We start from the raw sequence: 19925 nt of genomic DNA, 5'->3' as shown, positions 1-19925 counted from the left end.
TCTGTTTTTTGGCCAGGTGTCCAACTGACACAGTGTGCATCTAGATGGTTAACATCGTCCTATCCAAAACAGGGTGACCTCACCCATACTCTCAGCTGGAAATAATCTCATACGTGTTTAGTATGGGCAACAGTGCTCAAGTCCATGCCCAGGACATTTTTAGGTTACAAGTATAGATGTAGTTTTAGTTATTACTATCTCTATTTTATATTTTTTTGCTGTTTTATGCTTGATTATTTTTGGATGCTTTTACTGATATGGAAGCTGATAAATAGGAAAAAATCTCAATTTTAGAAAGAAAAATATTGTGCATCGCATCCCAGTGTTGTCAGATAAACTATTTATCTTCCCTGCTAGGTGAGACTGTCATTTATTCTGAAATGTCTTACACAGTGACAGTTCCATTGCAGTGGTAAGATGCTGCCCTGCTCCTCGCTGCGAGAAAGACAGTGGGAAGATTCTACAAAAGAGAACTTCCCATATATATTGTGCATGTGTTAAATATGTGATGCTCTGTATACAAGGGAGCAAGAATTAATTTGGCTTGCTTTTTTATATAACAGTGAACAATTAATGGCACACTTATGTATTCAAAACACTGAATAGATGGAGTTGCTATCAGGGAAAAATATTCCATAGATGGTGTAGGTAGGGACTGTCGTGAATTTGATGATGGAGGATAGGAAGGAAGGTTGGTTATATTATAAGTGCTGCAAAATTGTGCATATTTCATCTTTCCCATAACTCTTTCAATCTTAATTTTCCTTGCAGCCCTGAACAAAGAGAAGCTTGAGAAAACAACTGGGCTGAGAATTTTGCAGACTGGCGTGGGGGAGGTAAGTGGCTTGGGGGCATTTTACACTCTCAAAAACATTTTAATTGTTGTGTTTTTTGTATGAAATCCTGGAGCTCATGAACGTTTGTGAACTACCAGTCTGATAGTGCTAAGGGCCTTTTTATGATACAGTTGCATCTGTCAAAATACAATCTGCTGCACAAATAGCACTGTATCCCACAGAGAAAAAAATACCATCCTTACAAGGAAAGTGCAGCCGGCTTTAAGAAATGCATTTTTTTGCTTTGTCGTATCACAGGAACAAAATCCCCAAAGATGAGCACAGCAACTGAAGTCGTTGTATTATTCCCCTTGGTTTAGTTGGAGTGGTAGCTCATCTAGATCAACAAAAGTTTAAATTTGGGGTAAAGGCTCTTCAGCTGTTAGAGAGAATCTGTCAGTGAATGATTTGGTTATTTTGGATGCAACTTGAAACATAAATAAAACGTGTCTGTTATTATGATGATATCACTAAGCAAAAACTCCACCAAGCAGTTCATCATTTATTAATAAAGATGATGCTATCTGCTAAGAACCTTGCATGAACTTCAGTTGATTGCTAATTCTCGTGCTAATTTTGTGTACACAGTTATCTTTTTTTTTTCCTTTTCATTTAAGTAATTTTTCTAGTGGTGAATGTTCGCAGGGCTAGACAAATGCCTTTTTCTTGTGATTACATTATTCTAAGTATTGAGAATAATGAATAACTAACTTGTAACGTGCTGAAGGAATTCAACTACTTTTTTTTTCCTACTGATTTTCATTTTCACTATTTATGGTTTTTATCAGTTCATGCTTAAGAACTTACCTTGCCAGTATTTCTGAGATTCTTTGTATAACTTTACTGACATTTTGAAAAGACTTTGTCCTGAAGAGGTACCATCAGTAAGACATGCTGAGATTCTTGGTGTCAAAACTGTAGGAATTTGATCTTTGAAAGCAATGTAGGTAAAATCATTAGAAAATGAAAGCCAGTATCTCTCCTTAACTGAAGCTGATTTAACTAGTTGAGGGATTCAAGGGTGCCTGAACTCAAGAGCTGGGAGGTATATCCTGGATGCACACCTCAGGATGCCTTGACTTCAGGCCGGAGTGAAGCTTGTGTTTGTGCTGTCCCCAAGCCTTCTTTTCTGGTAAATAACAGGAGAACCAAGACTGTTGCTCATAACTATGGAAGCCACATTTTGTTACCCAGAATTCAATGGAATTCTGCATGCTGATGAAATACCTCCACGTATTTCATCTAATTCCTGTCACTGAATGGATTCCAGCTGGCTTACCATTAAATGAACTGTTATCTTATACATATAAGATAAGTCAATGGAGAAAGAGAGCACTTTCACACATTTGAAATGCAAGAAATTGTCACCTGTTAAATGCATCATTAATCCGTTCAAATAATACGGTTGTTGTAACCATGGTAGTCTAAGCATGTACTGGCAACATAGCCTTGAGGAGTTCCTTGTTCTTTTAAGACCAGCTAGTAGGACTGGGAAAAATTGAAAGCTTTTAGGCTAGAGATCTCCTTACTCTGGTTCTTGTGCTTGGGCTAGTAAGAGTAATCACTTGTCACTGCAGAACTCACCTCTCATATATTTAGGTTATCATTTTTTATTTTTTTATTTTTGTATGGTGATACTACTTGATTTGACAGAAGCTTGTGTTTTACACTCTGCCAAATACGTATTTTTAGAAGGCAAAAATTGAAAATGAATTAACCAAAGGGAAGAAGACATTTGAAGCCTAATATATTACAGGTTACATTTGGAAAAATTAATGTGATGGAAGAGCATTTATTCAACTGTTTATATTTTTTTTTGTTAGATGTGAATTCTTCCAGCTGTGTATATTCCTGTTTCTAAGTCTTATCAGTTATGATTGCGTACATAATGAATACATTTCTGCAGTCTCACCTACATGAAAAATAGTGGAGTGCTGTAACCAAGTTGTTTCTTTGTTGATAGAGTATCAGATTCAGTTTACTTCAGGTTAAATCAAACTACGTTAATCCATTTCTGCAGTTTGTTTTTGATTCAACCTGGTATTTAACAACATCAAAATAGCAAAGTACATATTTTAACACAATGAAAAAAACTTTTATTTAATAAGGAGATTTTTAGCTTCACACTGTAAGAATAAACTTATATGTAATGCTAGCTGTAAATCTAAATCAAGATGCTCAGATCAGAAGTACTTAGAATAAACTTCAGTTTCAGAATGAGAAATGGCCTCTTTGTTTGGACAGTAGGTCAGATTCATGACAAAATTAATGGATATAAAATCTTCACTTGTGGGACTGTAAAATGAAAGGGATTATTTTGTATGGCAAGTTTCATATCTGAAATAGCTCAGAAGAAAAATACCTGAGATACTGGTGGCAAATGGAACAGCTATATAAACAAATACAGGAACCATTCTAAGCTCAGCAATAATTCATGTGTTGCTCTGGACAATGGAATCTGGTTTAGGGCTTGGTCTGTTTTTAACAGGATTTGTGCCTCAACAAGAAACGTTTAGATGCCAGGCTTTGGGTGAAGGAAATTCTCGCTCTTATAGCGAGGAGAAATGCTTTGGTAGAAGGAAACTCTCTCGTATGGAGAGGTGAAATGCTTCTCAGAGCTCCTCAGTCTCTCTCTCAAGAAAAGCATTTCAAAAGCAACAATACAATTCACGCCAAGTTTACTGAGCCATTCAGGCAACTCTGGGAAAGGCTGATGAATTCCTTTTATGCCACTGCATAAACATGTGCCGTACAGTCATTAACAATATGGGTCTGAAGTTTACCACAGTTACAACACACTTCATCATCCCTATGTCATACAAAAGATTTCCACAGCCTCAGTGAGTCTTTTGGATGCAGCTGAATTTAGCTGCATTGTGTAAGTTTAGAGTAGGTTCTGGCTCTACTTCAGGAGGATTAAAATTGAGTTCCTTATCTGCAAGAAAAGCAGCTCATGTGTCAGGACATTAGCTTAAAAACTCTATACATTTCATGTTAAGGTTTGGGTGATATATATATTTCTCCCTCCTTGGGGATCTTCAAAAGCCACCTGGACATGAACCTGGGCACCCTGTTCTAGGTGGCCCTGCTGGAGGAAGGGATTTGGACCAGGTGACCTCCAGAAGTCTCTTCCAACATCAGCCATTCTGTGATGTAGTGCAGAGCATTGTCTGGTAACTAGTGCAGGTAAGCAGAGCTTTTAGGTCATTGCAGAACAACAGACCCTTACTGCTGCTTTCACAGCAAATTTACTTCAACATCTAACATTTGCTGTCAGAATATTTAGGGTTCTGGGAAGCCAGAGAGTTGGACTGGGATTTGAGGCACTGTGTATCACTCCTAAAGAGCTAATTGTTTTGGCACCTATCTCTTTTGTAAGATGGCTATTATACCAGAAAAACAGTAATAACTGTTGTAGAGAAAACCAGTGCCGATGTAAAAATCCTGAAGATGTGTGCATTGCTATATTACCGGTTACCTATGACATTGTATTTGCAAAGACATTTATCTTATACTCTGAGTTTTCTAGCACCTACAAGAACTCTGAAACTCCTAAATGGTAGCCATCCAAGGTTTGTTTGAGTCATTGTCAGACATTGGAACAGGTTGCCCAGGGAGGTGGTGGAGTCACTGTCCCTGGGGGTGTTCAAGGAAAGGCTGGACATGGTGCTTAGGGACATGGTTTAGTGGATGACATTGGTGGTAGGGGGATAGTTGGACTAGATGATCTTGAAGGTCTCTTCTAACCTTAATGATTCTATGATTGTCATGTATGATGTTTGTGCCTCACAAATTCATCATGAGCTTTTCACACTTTCCTGGTTATTCAGATAGGATGAAGCTGCCTTTGAGGTATTTTCTTTTGATCTCCCCCTCATGAAGCAAATCTCTGCAGTCCTAAGGTCACCTTTAGTAGTTCAAGAACCTCCTATAGTTGAGTGTATATGAAAGTGTGAGTGTAAATATTGTGGTGCATATTTACAGAATGCTATAAGAGACATGGCACTGGTAAGAAGCCTGAAGAGCCAAACTGCAGGACTCCATTCTCCTGTCTCCCAAATTGATGGGGAGTGTTGCGTCCCACGTGGAGGGAGATCCTCCTTGGCACAGCATGGCTCCACCTGGATCCAGCTGAGTTCAGGGTTCGGCAGGGCTGGCAGCCCCATCGCATGGAGAGGTCATCCTGCTACCTGTACCCAGGAGCTTCAGCAGCCCTAGGGAGCTCGGCAGGCACCAAGATCCACAACCCCACACAGAGTCCACTGGGCAACCTGGAATTCCTTCCAAAACCCTTAGGAATTTAACCACATTTTTTTTTTTTCTCAGCCTTTAAGCACTTTGAAATTATTACAAAAGCACGGTATTTCTCAGTTCAGTGCCACTCTGAGCTTGGCTGTGATTAGCGTTTCTCTGGTTCAAGCCCAGTTCCAATTCAAGAAATTTTCAAATGGTGGTTCAAATACATGGAAAAATAACTGCTTACGCCAGCGTTTGGCTGAAATTTCCACAATTTCAAGTCAGGGTCTCCAATGGCTCAAGAAAGTGTAATGTTTCAAATCAGTTTCGGGGAGCTAAGAGTGTGATTTGAATAATAATGTATCTGAATTAAGGCCCAGAACAAACCAAGGGAATGGCACTGTCTCTGACCTGGTAAAACAACACCCACCCTGGAATACATTATTTTAAATTAACACAAAATACACTTATCACTGGAACTGTAAATATGTTTGTAGAATATGAAACATTTTTCTAACATTATGACCGATATACAAATTACAATAGTTTTTTAAACAAAGTGGAAATAACCCAAAATATATGTGAAATGAACACTTCACTGTATCTATAGATGTTCTAAAATAGATCAGTGATATTTTGGTGTTTTGAGATATTCCCAATTATAGAAATTTTGATAGGCCTAGAATTATATTGATATTGCGTTAAGTGATGTTACTACAATAAATAAAAGAAATCTGCATTGAAAAATTCTAGTAAAGCTAGAGGATGTGCAATAATAATGTGCAATCTTTGGGGAAGAGGTCAGATTTCTAAATTATCATCTTCCATTGTTTCCAGATTTTGTCATTAATGTCTGTGTGATCAAGAATGATATTGGAGTTGAGTTCCTTTAAAAAATTGGAATGAGTGCAGAACTTGACAAATCATTTGCTATTGCCAAAGAGTAAGGTATCATTTTTTTTCTGATCTTCTCTGACTGCTAAGTAACATTGCCAAGGGTTGGCTTTTGGCTTGCAAAGCCCAAATTATCCAGGGACATATTCTAGCTGACTTTCTTATAGTGCCATCTTTGCAATGCTCCTGCTCTGCAGCAGGTATGTTACCCAGAGGTGCACTGACATAAAAAGGGACGCTGGACCCAAAGTCATTTAGCTCTGATATGGACAGCAGTGTAGCCACAGCAGCTGTGCATGCATCAGTACTCAACTTTTAACCCAAACCACAGTACGTTTTTCAACTGATCTCTTAGCTAAGAGATCATAAAATCACATTATTTTTTTCCTTGTTACTTGCAATGTGTGATCACAGACCCTGCAGCCGGCTCTTACTGTTGGCTGTTGCTAAGTGGTGTGGCTGTGTTGTTTAAGAGTCGAACGAGGTTTTCCAGGAGGATGGTGTTTTGGACCAATAAACATTGCTATGGGCAAGGCATGCTTCAGGTCACAGATGGATTCTTTGCCTTATGGCATGGAACTGTAGGGCTATGGAGACAGATAGGAAAAATAATTAAATGAAAAACTTTAAGGAGTACAATCTTCAAAATATTCTTGGCAAAGACAAAATGAGGATGATTTACTTTATTCCCTCCACCCCCACCACAAATTATAGATTCTAAAGCTGTGTAACCCTTAAAAACTCATAGATTATATATTAAGTAGAATGCTACTGGTAATATACATCTTTTATGGAGTCTTACTGACAGTGAATAATATCTCAGTCTTACAGTTTTGTGAATATACATGTATTGTAGACTGATACTAATCAGAAGTTGGTCATAAAACAGCATTTAAAAGTAATGCTTCAAGGGCTTTAAGAAATAAAGCTAAACAGAACATTAAATTTCTCCAAAGAGAATGATGGAGCTCTATGGCTCATTTATTTAAGAACTTGTATGTTTTTGCAAAATGCATTTTAGCTAATATTTAGAGATAATGTTAATGCTATTTATTAACTATTCATTATGGTACACAGCCCACTAGAGGGCTGCTTTTCTAATAAATTGCATCCAGAGTGTTAATAAATGGCAAAATAAAAACAAAAAATATGCAGCATAATATATATATATATTGTTTTACCCCATTATTTTGTCATATACCTTATGTGATTGCATGTTGTATGCAGGACATTCTAAAACAATACAAATCATGGCCAAAACTCAGCAAATATTTCGAATATGCTTAGCTCTAGGTGTATAGTTAGACTTCCCTTTTAAGCTACTGATAAGTTTAAAGAGATGCCTGGATGCTACTGAGACTGTCTTCTGTCACATATCACACCATCTCTGGCTGTGGAGGGGCAAAATTCCAATGTTTATCCCCTGTATTTGATTTGAATATTGCATAGCAGAGGTATTTTGACATCTGAGTGACAGGTCACAGCTTCAGTTTGAAAATCAGGTGTCAGTAGTAATTTCTTTTCTTGTGCTCTGATTGTGACAACGCCCTCCACCTTCTTTACAAATTTGTAAGGAACACGACAAGAAAATGAGGAGATTATAATGTTAAGAAAAGTATAGCAAACCCGATTTTCAGAGACAACACTCACTGTATATTGATTTATGTTTTCCTCATGAAATATTGTAAAAAGCACAAGTATTCACGTGTCATGTTGGTTCATGAATTCCTTTACAGTAGCACTGTGTGATTTAAAGGAGCAGAAGTGCCAAGTGATGTGGCAGTTGCTATGGCAACTACAGCAATTCAATTTTTATTCAGTATCATGTAAAATGAAACAAGATACTGTTTTCCTTGTGGCTTCAGGAACTTATGCATCCTACCCATGTTGTTTCTTTTTGTCTTTTTTAACATTGTTCCTTTAAAAAATAGCATATGTTTGTTTTAAGGATTTCTCTTTTTTTTTTCCTTTTTTTTTTTTTTTTAGGCCATGTCACACCGCTGTTTTTAAAGCAGAGCATTGCTTAAAAACCATTATAGATTTGCAGAGAAAAGGGATTTAGATACTAGCATTGACTACATAAGCAAACTGCAGGGTAATTCTGCTTAAAAATCAATGTTATTATCTACCCTATGATTTAGCAGCCTGCATTTGATATATTCATAGAGAAGATATGTAAGATCTTTACGTAGGAAGATGTGATTGTTTGTACTAGATATCTTACTGATTCATGAAATTCAGCATCCTCCCTCTACCAGCAGCCAGCTCATTGTGACTCAAAGGGAAACAAAATCTTCATTGTGATGGGATGGCTGGGGAAGCTGCACATGGAGATTAAATTCTGTTTGATTGTTTGGGTGACAGAGCTGGTTGGAAATTTTGGGAAGGGAGATTCTGCCGCCTCCAGAGGGTAGTGCTCGATCCTGGCAGGAACACGTAGATTTCAAGCAATCTCAAATACAGATTTGGTAATCTAGGGAGAGGAAGAGGTGGCGGTTCCCATTCACTCCCCATACCTGTAGCAATCTCCAGGCACCAAATGTTCCCTTGCAAGTCTAAGCCTAAGCAAAATCCAGGCCAGGGACCATCCGTGACAGGCAGCTTCACTGTGATTTGTTTTGAGCCATAAGCATTGAGGCATCTGTTTTCCTTAGAATTCAAATCTGAGTTGCAGGTAGTGAGTCAGACTTTTTTTTTTTTTTTCAATCTAGCTACAAGAATTGTCGTGCCACTTTTTGTCTTTTCTTTTAGTACCAGGCTGTAAAGCTAAATATCTGATCTGTTCTCTGTGAAGACCAAAGGCTTGGTAGCACATTCTCATTCATCCTTCCCATCCTCCCTTTTGCACTTGTGCATTGCTAAGTTTCCATCCTTACAGGAAACATTGCTGTGGTGCTGCTGTATATGCATCACGTCAGCATCCTTCAAAATACAAGGCTTTATGTTTTGGGCATAAAAAATCAGATTTTAATCAGAATATTTTTAATGACGTTCTGAATTTAAGTATGAGGCTTCCATTAATTTAGTTTTGTAGAGGCTAGGTTTTGTTTCTGTTTGTTTTTTGTTTGTTTGTTTGTTTGTTTGTTTTTTCTTGTATCAGCAAGGTTTTTACTGATGAAATAGTATAAAGATTTAGTTAGGCAGATGTTTGTGTTGCTTTCACTAAACATAGTTTTAGTTTTGTTTGCATTTTAACTGATATCAAAGGGGAATGCTGCTTTTTAAATAGGACTGTGATTTAACTGAAATTGTAACTCAAAGCTTTTGTAGAAACATTAAGCAAAGTAATGGCTCATGAACTTCAGAATATCAGGTAGGGCTCTTTATTTTCACTTTGGCACGTGTAGGTGTCTCTGATTGGCATTGCTGGACATTAGGTAGAGGCACCGAGAAAAGAACTTACTTTATAGCTGTACACTGCTGCTTCAGCAAAATACCCATATCAGCGAAGAATTGTATGTGCCTACGTACTGCACACCGAGATCTGTACAGGTGGGGTGTGAGCACAGCATTTTGGCATGCAGGAAAACAGCTCCTGGGTCAGTATGACTGCTTTTAGCGCAATGAATGGATCCTATCATAAAGCGATTTTTCAATGTGAGCTGAGGATATCAAGTGTTTGAGTATCAGAACTTGTGACAAGGAAAAGGGAGGTGATTCTGTGCCATGGAAAAATGACCTGGTCCATTTATGCCTGAGGATCATTGTGGCTGACAACAGTTCAGTGTGCACTTTGCTCTTGCAAGAGGATGTCATTTTGTGAACAATTTCTCCCTCTGGCTCTTTACCTTTAGCAGGTGGAGTAATGACTTCATTTCACAAATGTCAGTGCTGTTTTTATGATACTGGTTTCACTTGGTTGTTAAACTGTTAATTTACAGATCTTTACTAAGTGAATGCAAACAAATCCTGGTCCTCAAAGCTCTGATAATGCACAATGTTTGAATTTTAATTTCCAGTCCATCTTAGATTATGGTGATGAAAAACAATATTTAATCCCTTGTTAACACATGAATAAGCGGAAACTGTCATTTCCCACCAAACAATAACGGGATTATCTCAAGAACTGTCAGTTTATGTGAAAACATTATGTTGCCCAAATTTTCATAAAAATTAGCAGTGGGTAATATTCAAGATCAGAGCAATGGAAAGAGGGAAATCTGCATTCATGGTAATAAATATTCATATTTGTCTGCTCAGGAGATGAAAATCTAATCAAGGGGCTATTGATGCGCTGGCTTTTTTTTTTTTTTTTTTTTTTTTTACCAAGATGTTTCATCTAAATTGGGTTTGATATGGAAATTAGTCTCACTCCAAGTCCTCCAGGCCATGAGCATGCTGGGATAACACTGGAGGTGTCCAGTACATCAGATGTTGCTGCTGGCATCTGCTTCTACAGACAACAAACACAATAAAATAAAATAAAAAATTGACAACATCTCAAGGGTCAACCTCCCAGTGGCTTAGGGTGTAGGGTTGTTCCCCCTACCCCGCCCCCAGACATTTTAATTTTATCCCAGTTAAATCCTCAGTACTGCAGGATTAAAATTGTCGGCATTTTTTGCTTTTGTTGACAATTACCATAAATCAGAAGACACTCTGCATGAAGCTTAATGAAATATGTATGATCTAAAAATGGGAAGAAGATAAGTGCAGTATGCTGCTTTAGGGTTTTGTGTGTGTATCTATGTAGCTGTGTGTTCATATGCACAACCTGAAGAGCTAACCTTTCTGAGTATTTTGAGTGTTGTGCACTGAATGGAAGAGTCGGGCAATTAGCAGCTGGCGAACAAAACAGGTTCTTTACAGTAAAAAATGTATCACATGAATAAAATGTATTGTCGTTTGTCCAAAAAGTGAGAGTAGTATGCTTTCTGTATCAGTTAATATATTCAATTAATACTGTTAAAATGTTCCGTTAAAAAATACATCACCGTGCACACAAAAGTTATGGATGACCCAGTCCTTTTAAAATTCTAAACAACATCAGTAAGTTTATTTAATTCCTGGAGACATTGTCCTGAATAAGGTATGTTTTTTAGATTTGGGACTGGACAACAGTCATATCAGCAGCATTCAGTTGTATTGCCTGTAGCAGGAAAGAGCAGAAAGGAAAGATAAGCAGAGACTGCTCTGAAAGAAAGGGTATTCTTGCTGACCAGGGGAAGAGAATAGCTAGAATATAAATATCGCTTGTTGAGGAAGTTGCATCCTTTCATTATCAAACCTATACCAAATAGAAATACAGAGATATGGCTTGTACTATTTCAGTATTCCAGTAATTGTGCAATAAATCATTGATAGGCAAGTATAAGCAGCCTGCAGAGTGTGGTGTGCTTGTATTGGCAGACCTGATATCTTTTAATGTATAATCTATATTGACATCTTTGTCCAAAATGTTTTTCAGAGACTTTATCTTCCTAATCAACTGCTTTACCAAGCTTAAAAAAAAAAAAAAAAAAAAGAAAGAAAAGAAATGCATGTGGCATATACAGCAGATGGGTATTCAGCAGCATACAGCTGTCTGGCACACAGGTGTCAGATACTGTAAGGCCGTTAGATATTTTATGGGAAATCCAATTATTTGTTCTTAAAATAAAGTCACCTATTCTTCCTGCACCTATTCTACTGGCACTAGAAAGACATGTGCCTGATAGTATTAATGTTCTCTTCTATTACCCATTTGACCAGAGTGGTGCTTAGACCAGAGCTACCTTTTTAGGTTTCCACAAGACACTAAATTGGTTCTCTTAAGGTCATCGTTTTCTGCAGCAGAAGAGCAGCAGATGTGGCTGTACAACTTGATTCTTCTTTCACTTCACCTTCTTACAGGTTTTGCTACTAATTTTAGTGTAAATAATACCTGTTTCATCACCGAGAGAATAGGGAATGCCTCATATGTAACTAAGTAACTTTAACTACAATAGATCAATATTTAAGGTGAAAGATCTAATCAGTTATCGTAGCTTCTACCGAAATGCTGATTTAAATTTAGCTCAAGTAGAGAGATGATGACGATACATTGTTTAGAGAATCATTAAGCCGCAATACATCTCAAGGAAGAGGAAAAGCAATACAGTTCTTCCTATAATTAATATATACAATACTGACTACTCACACTACTAACATCCATAACCTATTTTAACTGCTTAAGATACTTTGTAGTAAGTAATGTCTTTGGGTTCACCACAGGCAAGGGAGAGACATCAGGTGCTCCACAGCCCTCAGCTGGTGTCCCAGGTCCCTTTTCCAGTCGCCTTCTTGGTAGAGAGCTGCTACTCACACTGACTATTGAAGTAACACAGGCAGCTTATAGATGGGTGCTATGATTTTCCCCATAAAAGTACCATACATATGCATGCTCAACAGGATACAGTTCTGTGTGCTGCAGAGTTTTTTGATATTCTGGAGCATTCCTGGTTTCCAGTTAGGATGAAATCAAGCCTTTACCTAGTGGTTGTTCTTTTTGTGGTGTATTTTTTTTGTTTGTTTGTTTGTTTGTTTTTTATGTTTGTTTGGTGAAAGCACAATAGAAGAAAGCCAGACTAGAGTGGACTTCTAGGTCCTCGTGCAGAAGGAAGAAGACCCTGATTTTCTGCACTCTTCTTCCTCCATGTCTCAATTCAATGGAACAGCGCTCATTAACTGCACTGGGTAGTAGCCTCCTGTGATTGTTTCACTTTATGCAGATGTTTTAATATTCTGGACATTTTATGAGAACCTGGGACAAATGGGTGTTCAATATAGCTCCTTGTTCATACCAAGATGCTTATTCTGAGTCAAGCAGGTGAAGGCTTGAACTTTGATTTCCCACAGGAATGCTCTGACACTAAGCTGTAGATGTAGTAAAGCTGTAGTAAAGCTTTATGTCACCCAACTTTTAACAAAAAGTCACATCTTTGTCATGAAAGAAATTCCCTGTTCGAAGTTGCCTTCAACCTGTGTGGATCCAAGAAAAATTTCATTCTGTACCAAACTGATATTTCCTTTCATAAGTCATTTAATTAAAAAATAGGCTGAGTAGATTTGAGTCACAGGGGCATTACAGTAATGCTTTCTAGACAGGATTGGGATCTCACTTGGTACATTCCCACACACAGAGTGGTAGAAAAACGCTGCCTTTGAGTGATCACAGATAATCACTCAAAAAGTCAATACTAGAAAAGAAAGGGGATAAAAATTGTCACTTTTCTTGTTTTAGAAATAAGGTTCTGAGTTATATTAAGTGAAATTGCCTGAACTTGAAAACAAGTCTGTGAGAAATACCAAAGCCCTATCCAGTGCCTGAACCAGATGCTCACCTTTCCTGTCCATTAGTATGCAATTCCAGGAACATCAGGAAGAAAGCTTATCTTCAGACTTGACTTAACAAAATGTTTTAATAATCCTAGCTGTGAAATGCTAGGAGCTGATCTTGGATTTTACAATAAGAGACAAAGTGGCTGCGATATGGTATGGTATGTAAATTATATGCAAAGTGTATTGCCATGCAAATTTGAATGCTAAAAGGAAAATCATTCTTTTTTAAATCAGAGAAGAGTGTTTTTCACCTATAAAAGCCAGAATCTGCCAGCAAGTTTTTTAAAACAAATTGTCAGGATTTCATTACATTTTGAAACATATTTGTCTTTTAATGCAAAATAATTTCAGCTCTTTCCTAAACAAATTCAGTTTCTTTGCTGATACCAAGTGTTCCTGTTTGAGCATAAGGGTTGGTCTAGATGACTTCCAGAGGTTCCTTCCAACCTTTAACCATTCTGTGATTCCATGATTCTGTGAAGTAGACAAAAATGATAAAATTCTGTCGGATAAATTAAATCTTATGAAGGTGACAAAATATTAATAATAATAATAAAAAAGATGAATTGTTAATGTGTGAAATTTTGAACTGTCATTACACATGTATAATACATATGTAGGTATTTTGGTTTCAGTTGTCAAGGCTTGGACCAGATCCAGGTGTGGTTTTTGCCCTCACTAGTCAGTAGCATCCACAGTGGTTAATGACATGTTGCTATTGCTGTTTTGTATCCAATAGACAACAAAATTTTCATTTGTCTATTGTTGTCATGAACTTTGGAAACATTAATGGGCTGATACAGAATATTTCAGGAATCAGTAATATTTTTAGGGCATGACAAGATACACCTGTCTCTTTGGCTCTCCAATAACACAATGGAGCTGCTAAGCATATTTTGTCAGCTGAGACAAGAGAAAGCCGAGCAACAGTAGCTGTGGCTGCTGTCTTTTCTGTTTTATCTTTTTCATTTTGAGCTTGAGTTTTGTGCCAGACTAATAGCCTATGGCAATGGGCTGGGGAAATGAAACTTTTGCTAAGATTAGGGAATGTGCAGAAAACAATGTGTGAAATCCTGATTTGACAAGGATGAACAGACTGGTGAGGGCACAGAGACATTTTGTGAAGAGAAACCGTATTTGTACCCAATGTGTCTAGAAAAAACCTGTAACAACAGAGGTGGCAAAAGATCCCACCCAGGAGACAATAGGCTGATATCCTCATTATACCAGTCAGTGAATGAAGGAGGTGTGGAGTTTATTCTGCCTTTTTCAATTACTGGCAGCTTATATTAATTTATGGTAGTGGAGTGATGTGTGTGTTGTTGTGCTCTGGGGTGATTATTCTTGCAAGACTGTAAGTTCAACAGTTGTCATGCAATTTGGAGTTGCAGACTGGCAATTTTCGTAATTGAATCTCAGGAAATAAACAAAATATGGCAACTTGATACATTTCAAGCAATTAAATTTCCACTGAAATTTCTGCTTTATCTTGGGGACTCCCAGATTTGCTCAGCCAAATTTTCTCACTGATTCAGAATGTGAATAACCTCCAGCAGAGGAAGCAGAGGAAGGCAGCCACCTCTATGTATACAGTGGCACAATGATATATTGTATTGGCACCTGGCCTTGATTTAAAACATGATCTTAGAAACCTGCCATCACACACATCAGGAGAGCAGACTTAGAAAAATTGTATTAGCTATGGCTTTTCTGGCTCAGGAGATGTGGTGCAACAGAATTCCTCTGTTGTGAAAGTACTAATTTGTGGTGTAGGAACTTTTTTCTCCTACCCAGCTCATTCATGATGCATGGCCAATGGCCACTATCTTTCTTATTAATTACTATTATGTAGTACCTACAGGAAACTGCCAGACTGGATTCCCTCATACTAAATACCTGACAGATGAGTAAGTACTCGGGTTTGCTGGGTCATTTTCCTGAGAAGATGAATGATAAATGCAAGTTATTTCTTTGGTGCAATTCTGTTCATTTGCAGAAATTCCACTCCAACTCAGTTTCACAGGACACTGGAGGAGCAGGCAGTTGCAGGCACCCAGTTTCCAGGCTCCCAGTTTCCAGAGCATTGAAAATAATGTAAATATGAACCAAGACTGGTTCACAGTTTCCAAGCCTTCCCTCCATCCTTACCTGCTCCAGTAAGCTGTGAGACCACTGATTAGAAAGGTCTATTAGTAGCTACCCTTGTTCCCCCCAGCTTAGTTGTACAGACATTTAACTGAATCATCTATGATTGGAGTCAACTGAGCTTCATAATCTGCAGAGTCCAGCTATGATTGGAATTGCCTTCCATTTCCCACCACTGATTACAGGGAAAACCAAAGGTTTCGTTGCATAGTTAAATGGGATTTAGTTTCAAAGCTAAGATTTAATAGGTTGGATCTCCACTAGATCTGAGATGCCAAGATGAACCTGTCATACAAATAACTAGGTAAATCTGAGATATCAGAATCTGCCTGCAGTCAGTTGGTTGAAGATGTGAACGGTAGAAATCATGTTTGTCTCATTCCATATTGGTCTGCTTAGCTTGTCCTGAGGAATTCCAGGTGTGATCTTCAACCATTTGTGGGCATCCTTGATCATTTGAGCACTGAGGCTGTGTTTTTACTGGAGTGTGTGAGCACACTGAGCTGCAACTGTCAGATAATCAAAGCCCATTGGGTCTCCCAGATCCTGTACACCTCTGAAAGGCCTTAAGAGGCCATTTTCAGGCCTGTCCTAAGCTCCCTATCCCTAAGATTCGGTTGAGGTGATTTCTTGGAATGGGGCTGAAATGACCCCTGTTGTGGGAAGGATTTCCCTGGGGGGAGGAGGTGAGGCTCTGAATGTGAGGGAAGATGAAGACTGACGTCAGGCTGCACCATGCTATTTTGGATCAGGCTGCACCTTGATACCCCAGTGGTTAACTTACCTTCCATGTCAGCCCTATGACACACTGGCCTTTGCAGCCACTATTCGATAATCTACATCAATTTCATAGCTGATCCCACTGGAGAAAGAGTCTCTTCTAGTAACCTGAAGCCCTCTCCTTACAGGCAACGAATTGCCAAATAGTAACTTCTGAAACACAAAGACAATAAAGATTTCATTTATTTTCAGTTGGTGTTGAAAAGTGGCTTGAGGGTGGCCATGCTGACAGGGCGCTTTGCGAGGAAAGAGGAAGGCGTCTGCTGTAACCAGGGGATACTTCCTTCTTTTCTTTTCCTTTTTCCTTTGTGTTAAAGATGTATGACTTCCCAGTCAGCACAGCTTGCAGCACGCCTTTGTTTTCCAAATTAGAAAAACAAAACAAGCTGTTTCTCAATATCGTTGTTGGGCAGTTTGTTGCATCAAGCTGTGAGCAATGTATGACATGGGAAGAGCCCTGGCAGATGCCAACAGAGGAGATGTGTGATTGGGATACAAAAATAGTCGTGCCACTTGTAGTGTATGCAAACAACTGTGTTTCTCTTCAGGTAGTGTAGAAGCCCCTAGTGTGTTCCCTAACCTTAAAGCTAAGTCACAAGAAAAATATAATGTTGTCATCTTTTACTTTGTTCTTCCTTTCATTGCTGCTCACCCCTTCCTCGGGGATGATGGGTAGTCTCATGGTAGAGGACAGAGTGCTATAACGCCATGAAGAAAATGTGCAGTTGCAAATCCGTACCTGTAGGTAGATACTGCAGTCTGCATAAAAACTCACAGAAATGGAGAAGCTGGGCCTGGGCTCTGCTCACACCAAATCTGTAGCCTTGCACATCTGAAGGGGAAGACTTGTAGGTCCCTTAGGGTGTCTGGATCAGCCAGAAGAGGGAGACAGCTCACACATGTTGTAAAAGTCATGAATTCAGAACAGTGAAACACATTTGAAGTTGCCTGAATGCCTTTTAAATATTTTGCTGGAGAAGGCCTGATTTTCCAGGGCAAGGAATAGTATTAAGATTCATTATTACTGACAGAACAAGTCTATTTGCTAAAAGTTTGTCGAGCATATGTACTATGCTGAATACTAGATGGGTAAAAAAAATCAACCATATTATATTCTACAAGCCATTTCCATGCAGTTCTTCATATTGGGGACATCTTTTCCCTGTCTGTTTTATTTTTTGTTTGTTTGTTTGTTTGTTTATTCAGAACAGATGAGACAGTATAATATTCCCTCAAAAACTGTTTACTGAATTGGCTTAGCATTAATTTTCATTTAATGTTACCTTGGTAAGCCAAAATCAAGAAAAAGGTTGCTCAAATAGAATTAAATTTCAGGTTTCTATCAAACACATAATTGCAGTAGTGTGAAACAGAGAGTAAAAAGCATTTTAAAATTGTGAAAGGGCAATTTTACTCATATATGCCAGTTCCTCATTGATTTTCAGAGTCAGCTTCCAGCCATCTGATGCTTCACATCTTATGAAATATAACACAGTATATAAAAATAAATCAGTCAGAGATCTCAGGATTCCAGTATGCAACATGACAATGTCAGGGGTAAATGAACCCCTTGAAAAAGCAACAAATGTACTTCAGTGACTGCATTTGTTTAGGTTTTATCAACCAGTATGTAGATTTTGTCTGTCTCAACACAATGCAGTCAGCATTTATCTCCTATAAAATCAGTCAAAACAGAAAATCCTGTGTAATCAGTTTTACTCAGAGATGGTTTTGACAGTGGTGGAGGGAATCGCTACTCTCTAGTACTTCTCAGGCAGCAATGCACGTCTGGTCGAGAGTCACCTAGCAACAGTTTGCTGTCATTAGTTGAAGTATAGTGATTAGTTAATAGCCCATGACTTCACAGGTTACAGATTGTATAGTTATACCCAAGTCTTTAGCATTTGGTTTCTTCTGAAAACCCCTCCTCATACAGAAATGAATAACAGGTCAGATCATGACTGTTGTTTATCTCTCCAGTATGTCGTTAGCAATAAGTGCTTCCTTTCCTTCACCCACCTTTCCTATCATATTTTATGTCTTCCAAGTGATTGCTACAACTTAAGCACATTACCGAAAGAAAATTATGAAGTCTCAAAAAGATATCAGTGTAATTATCTGGAACTTTGCCCATATTTTAAATTTTACCTGGGAAGTGTTTAAAGAACTGACTGTCTGCATCTCCCATATCATACTAGGTCTGGGCAAGAGGAGAGACCTTTCAGATTTAGCAGTCATGACCCACCCTTTGCAGGTTTTACAACATGGTATAAATGGGAGGTGACTGCCACTTGCTTAGCTCAAGTAAAAACATGTACTTTTTTTTGTCTGTAACTGCTTTTGTTTGCAAAAGATCCTTTAGCTTTGAGCATAAGGTTTTCATCTAATACCTAACAAATCCTCCCTCTTCTGTGTGATGGCTTTCTGAAGTTTGGAGGGATGCATTCCCTAGCCTGGCAGGAAAAGCAGACTTCTGTACTGCCTAGCTGAATCAGACATTCATCAGATGTGCAACATCTGGTTCTGTATGAAGCCTGTAGCCCACAAGAGGGACAGGAGCATCTCTAGTTCCCAGTGTACTGTCAGCTCTGCCTTATTATTGCTGTAGCCCAAATAACCATGACTGTAAGTCCCTTCCTTGGCCACCTGTGAGGATGTTTCAGAGAAGTATGGTCAAATTTTTCATATTGTCATATTTCACAGTTTTTTCACTCCAGAAAGCATCTAGATAATTGAACACAAAATTATGAAAACATTGGCTGACGGGACCTGGAATCACCTAGTCCCATCTCCTGCTCAAAACAGGGCAGTTGCCAACACTGTATCAAGCAGATTTTGTTCTTGTACAGGCAGTTTTAGGCTCAGTTGTTAGAAAATAAGGACTAATCATGAAGGCAGAAGGAAAAGGATGAACTACTACCTTGCCTGTAAGAAAATGTCATCCTTTGGGTGCTCCTAGTACTAACTTCCTTGTGCAAACTGGCCTTATGCCTTTTCTGAAAACTTGTTTTCTAGGCTCTTTGTTTTTTGCTGACTTCTGGTGACCTTGGTGTGTCCCTAGGACAATGACCTTGATCTTAGCATTGCTGTCATCTGACACACGATAAATAATACTGAGTTATCTTTGTCTTTCTTAACCTGCTCAAAATCCATACTCAAAGCTATATGTCGAAGGCTCTGCATGTCACAGATGTCTTTGGGGTGATGATCTCCAGTGAGCACACAGAGTATCCTTTCCATTCCTACCTGGCCAGGGTGGTGGAGGCCCAGTACTCCCACACAGCAGGAGGAATGCACTCATGACTCTCTTGCTACCTTGTGGACTGGCTGGTGCAAGCTAGCCTTGACAAACAAATCTAAAGTTCCCTGCAGCTATTTTCGCTCTATCAATTACCAGGGGCTTTGGATGAGTGTGCAGCAGTCTTATTTTGCCCTAGTGAAACTTTTAGAATTGACTGGAATTGTTCTGGACACTGCCGCTATCAGAGCTCATTCCCCTGTGCCTGCTGCCAGCTCTGAAGAAGCTCAGTACCGTGAGCCTACAATAGATCTGATTTGAAATGCAGTGAAATCAATGGAAGAATTGCTTTGAATTAGGTGCCACACAAATGCATCAGGGTCATTAGGATACAAGATAAAGCACAGATAGTAGAAAGTCTACTATATCTAACTGTGTCTGTGTACAAGGGAAAGACAAGGAGAATGAGAAGCTTTCCCATATAACCCCACGCCCTT

The 19925-nt window shown here is 38.6% G+C and overlaps 1 protein-coding gene across 4 annotated transcripts in view; it reads left to right on the top strand.

Moving 5' to 3' along the window:
- PTPRN2 (protein tyrosine phosphatase receptor type N2) overlaps positions 1 to 19925 on the top strand; it is a 645529-nt gene that overhangs the window by 408382 nt on the left and 217222 nt on the right. For all 4 annotated transcript variants that reach the window (XM_080579571.1, XM_080579572.1, XM_080579573.1 and 1 more), the window contains one exon: positions 772 to 836. In XM_080579571.1, coding sequence (XP_080435697.1) covers positions 772 to 836 — 65 coding nt within the window. The remainder of the gene's footprint in view (positions 1 to 771; positions 837 to 19925) is intronic.

The sequence above is a fragment of the Anser brachyrhynchus genome, assembly GCF_964034855.1.
Source record: "Anser brachyrhynchus genome assembly, chromosome: 2".
NCBI lineage: Eukaryota > Metazoa > Chordata > Aves > Anseriformes > Anatidae > Anser > Anser brachyrhynchus.
This window is presented reverse-complemented; position numbering and strand designations above follow the sequence as displayed.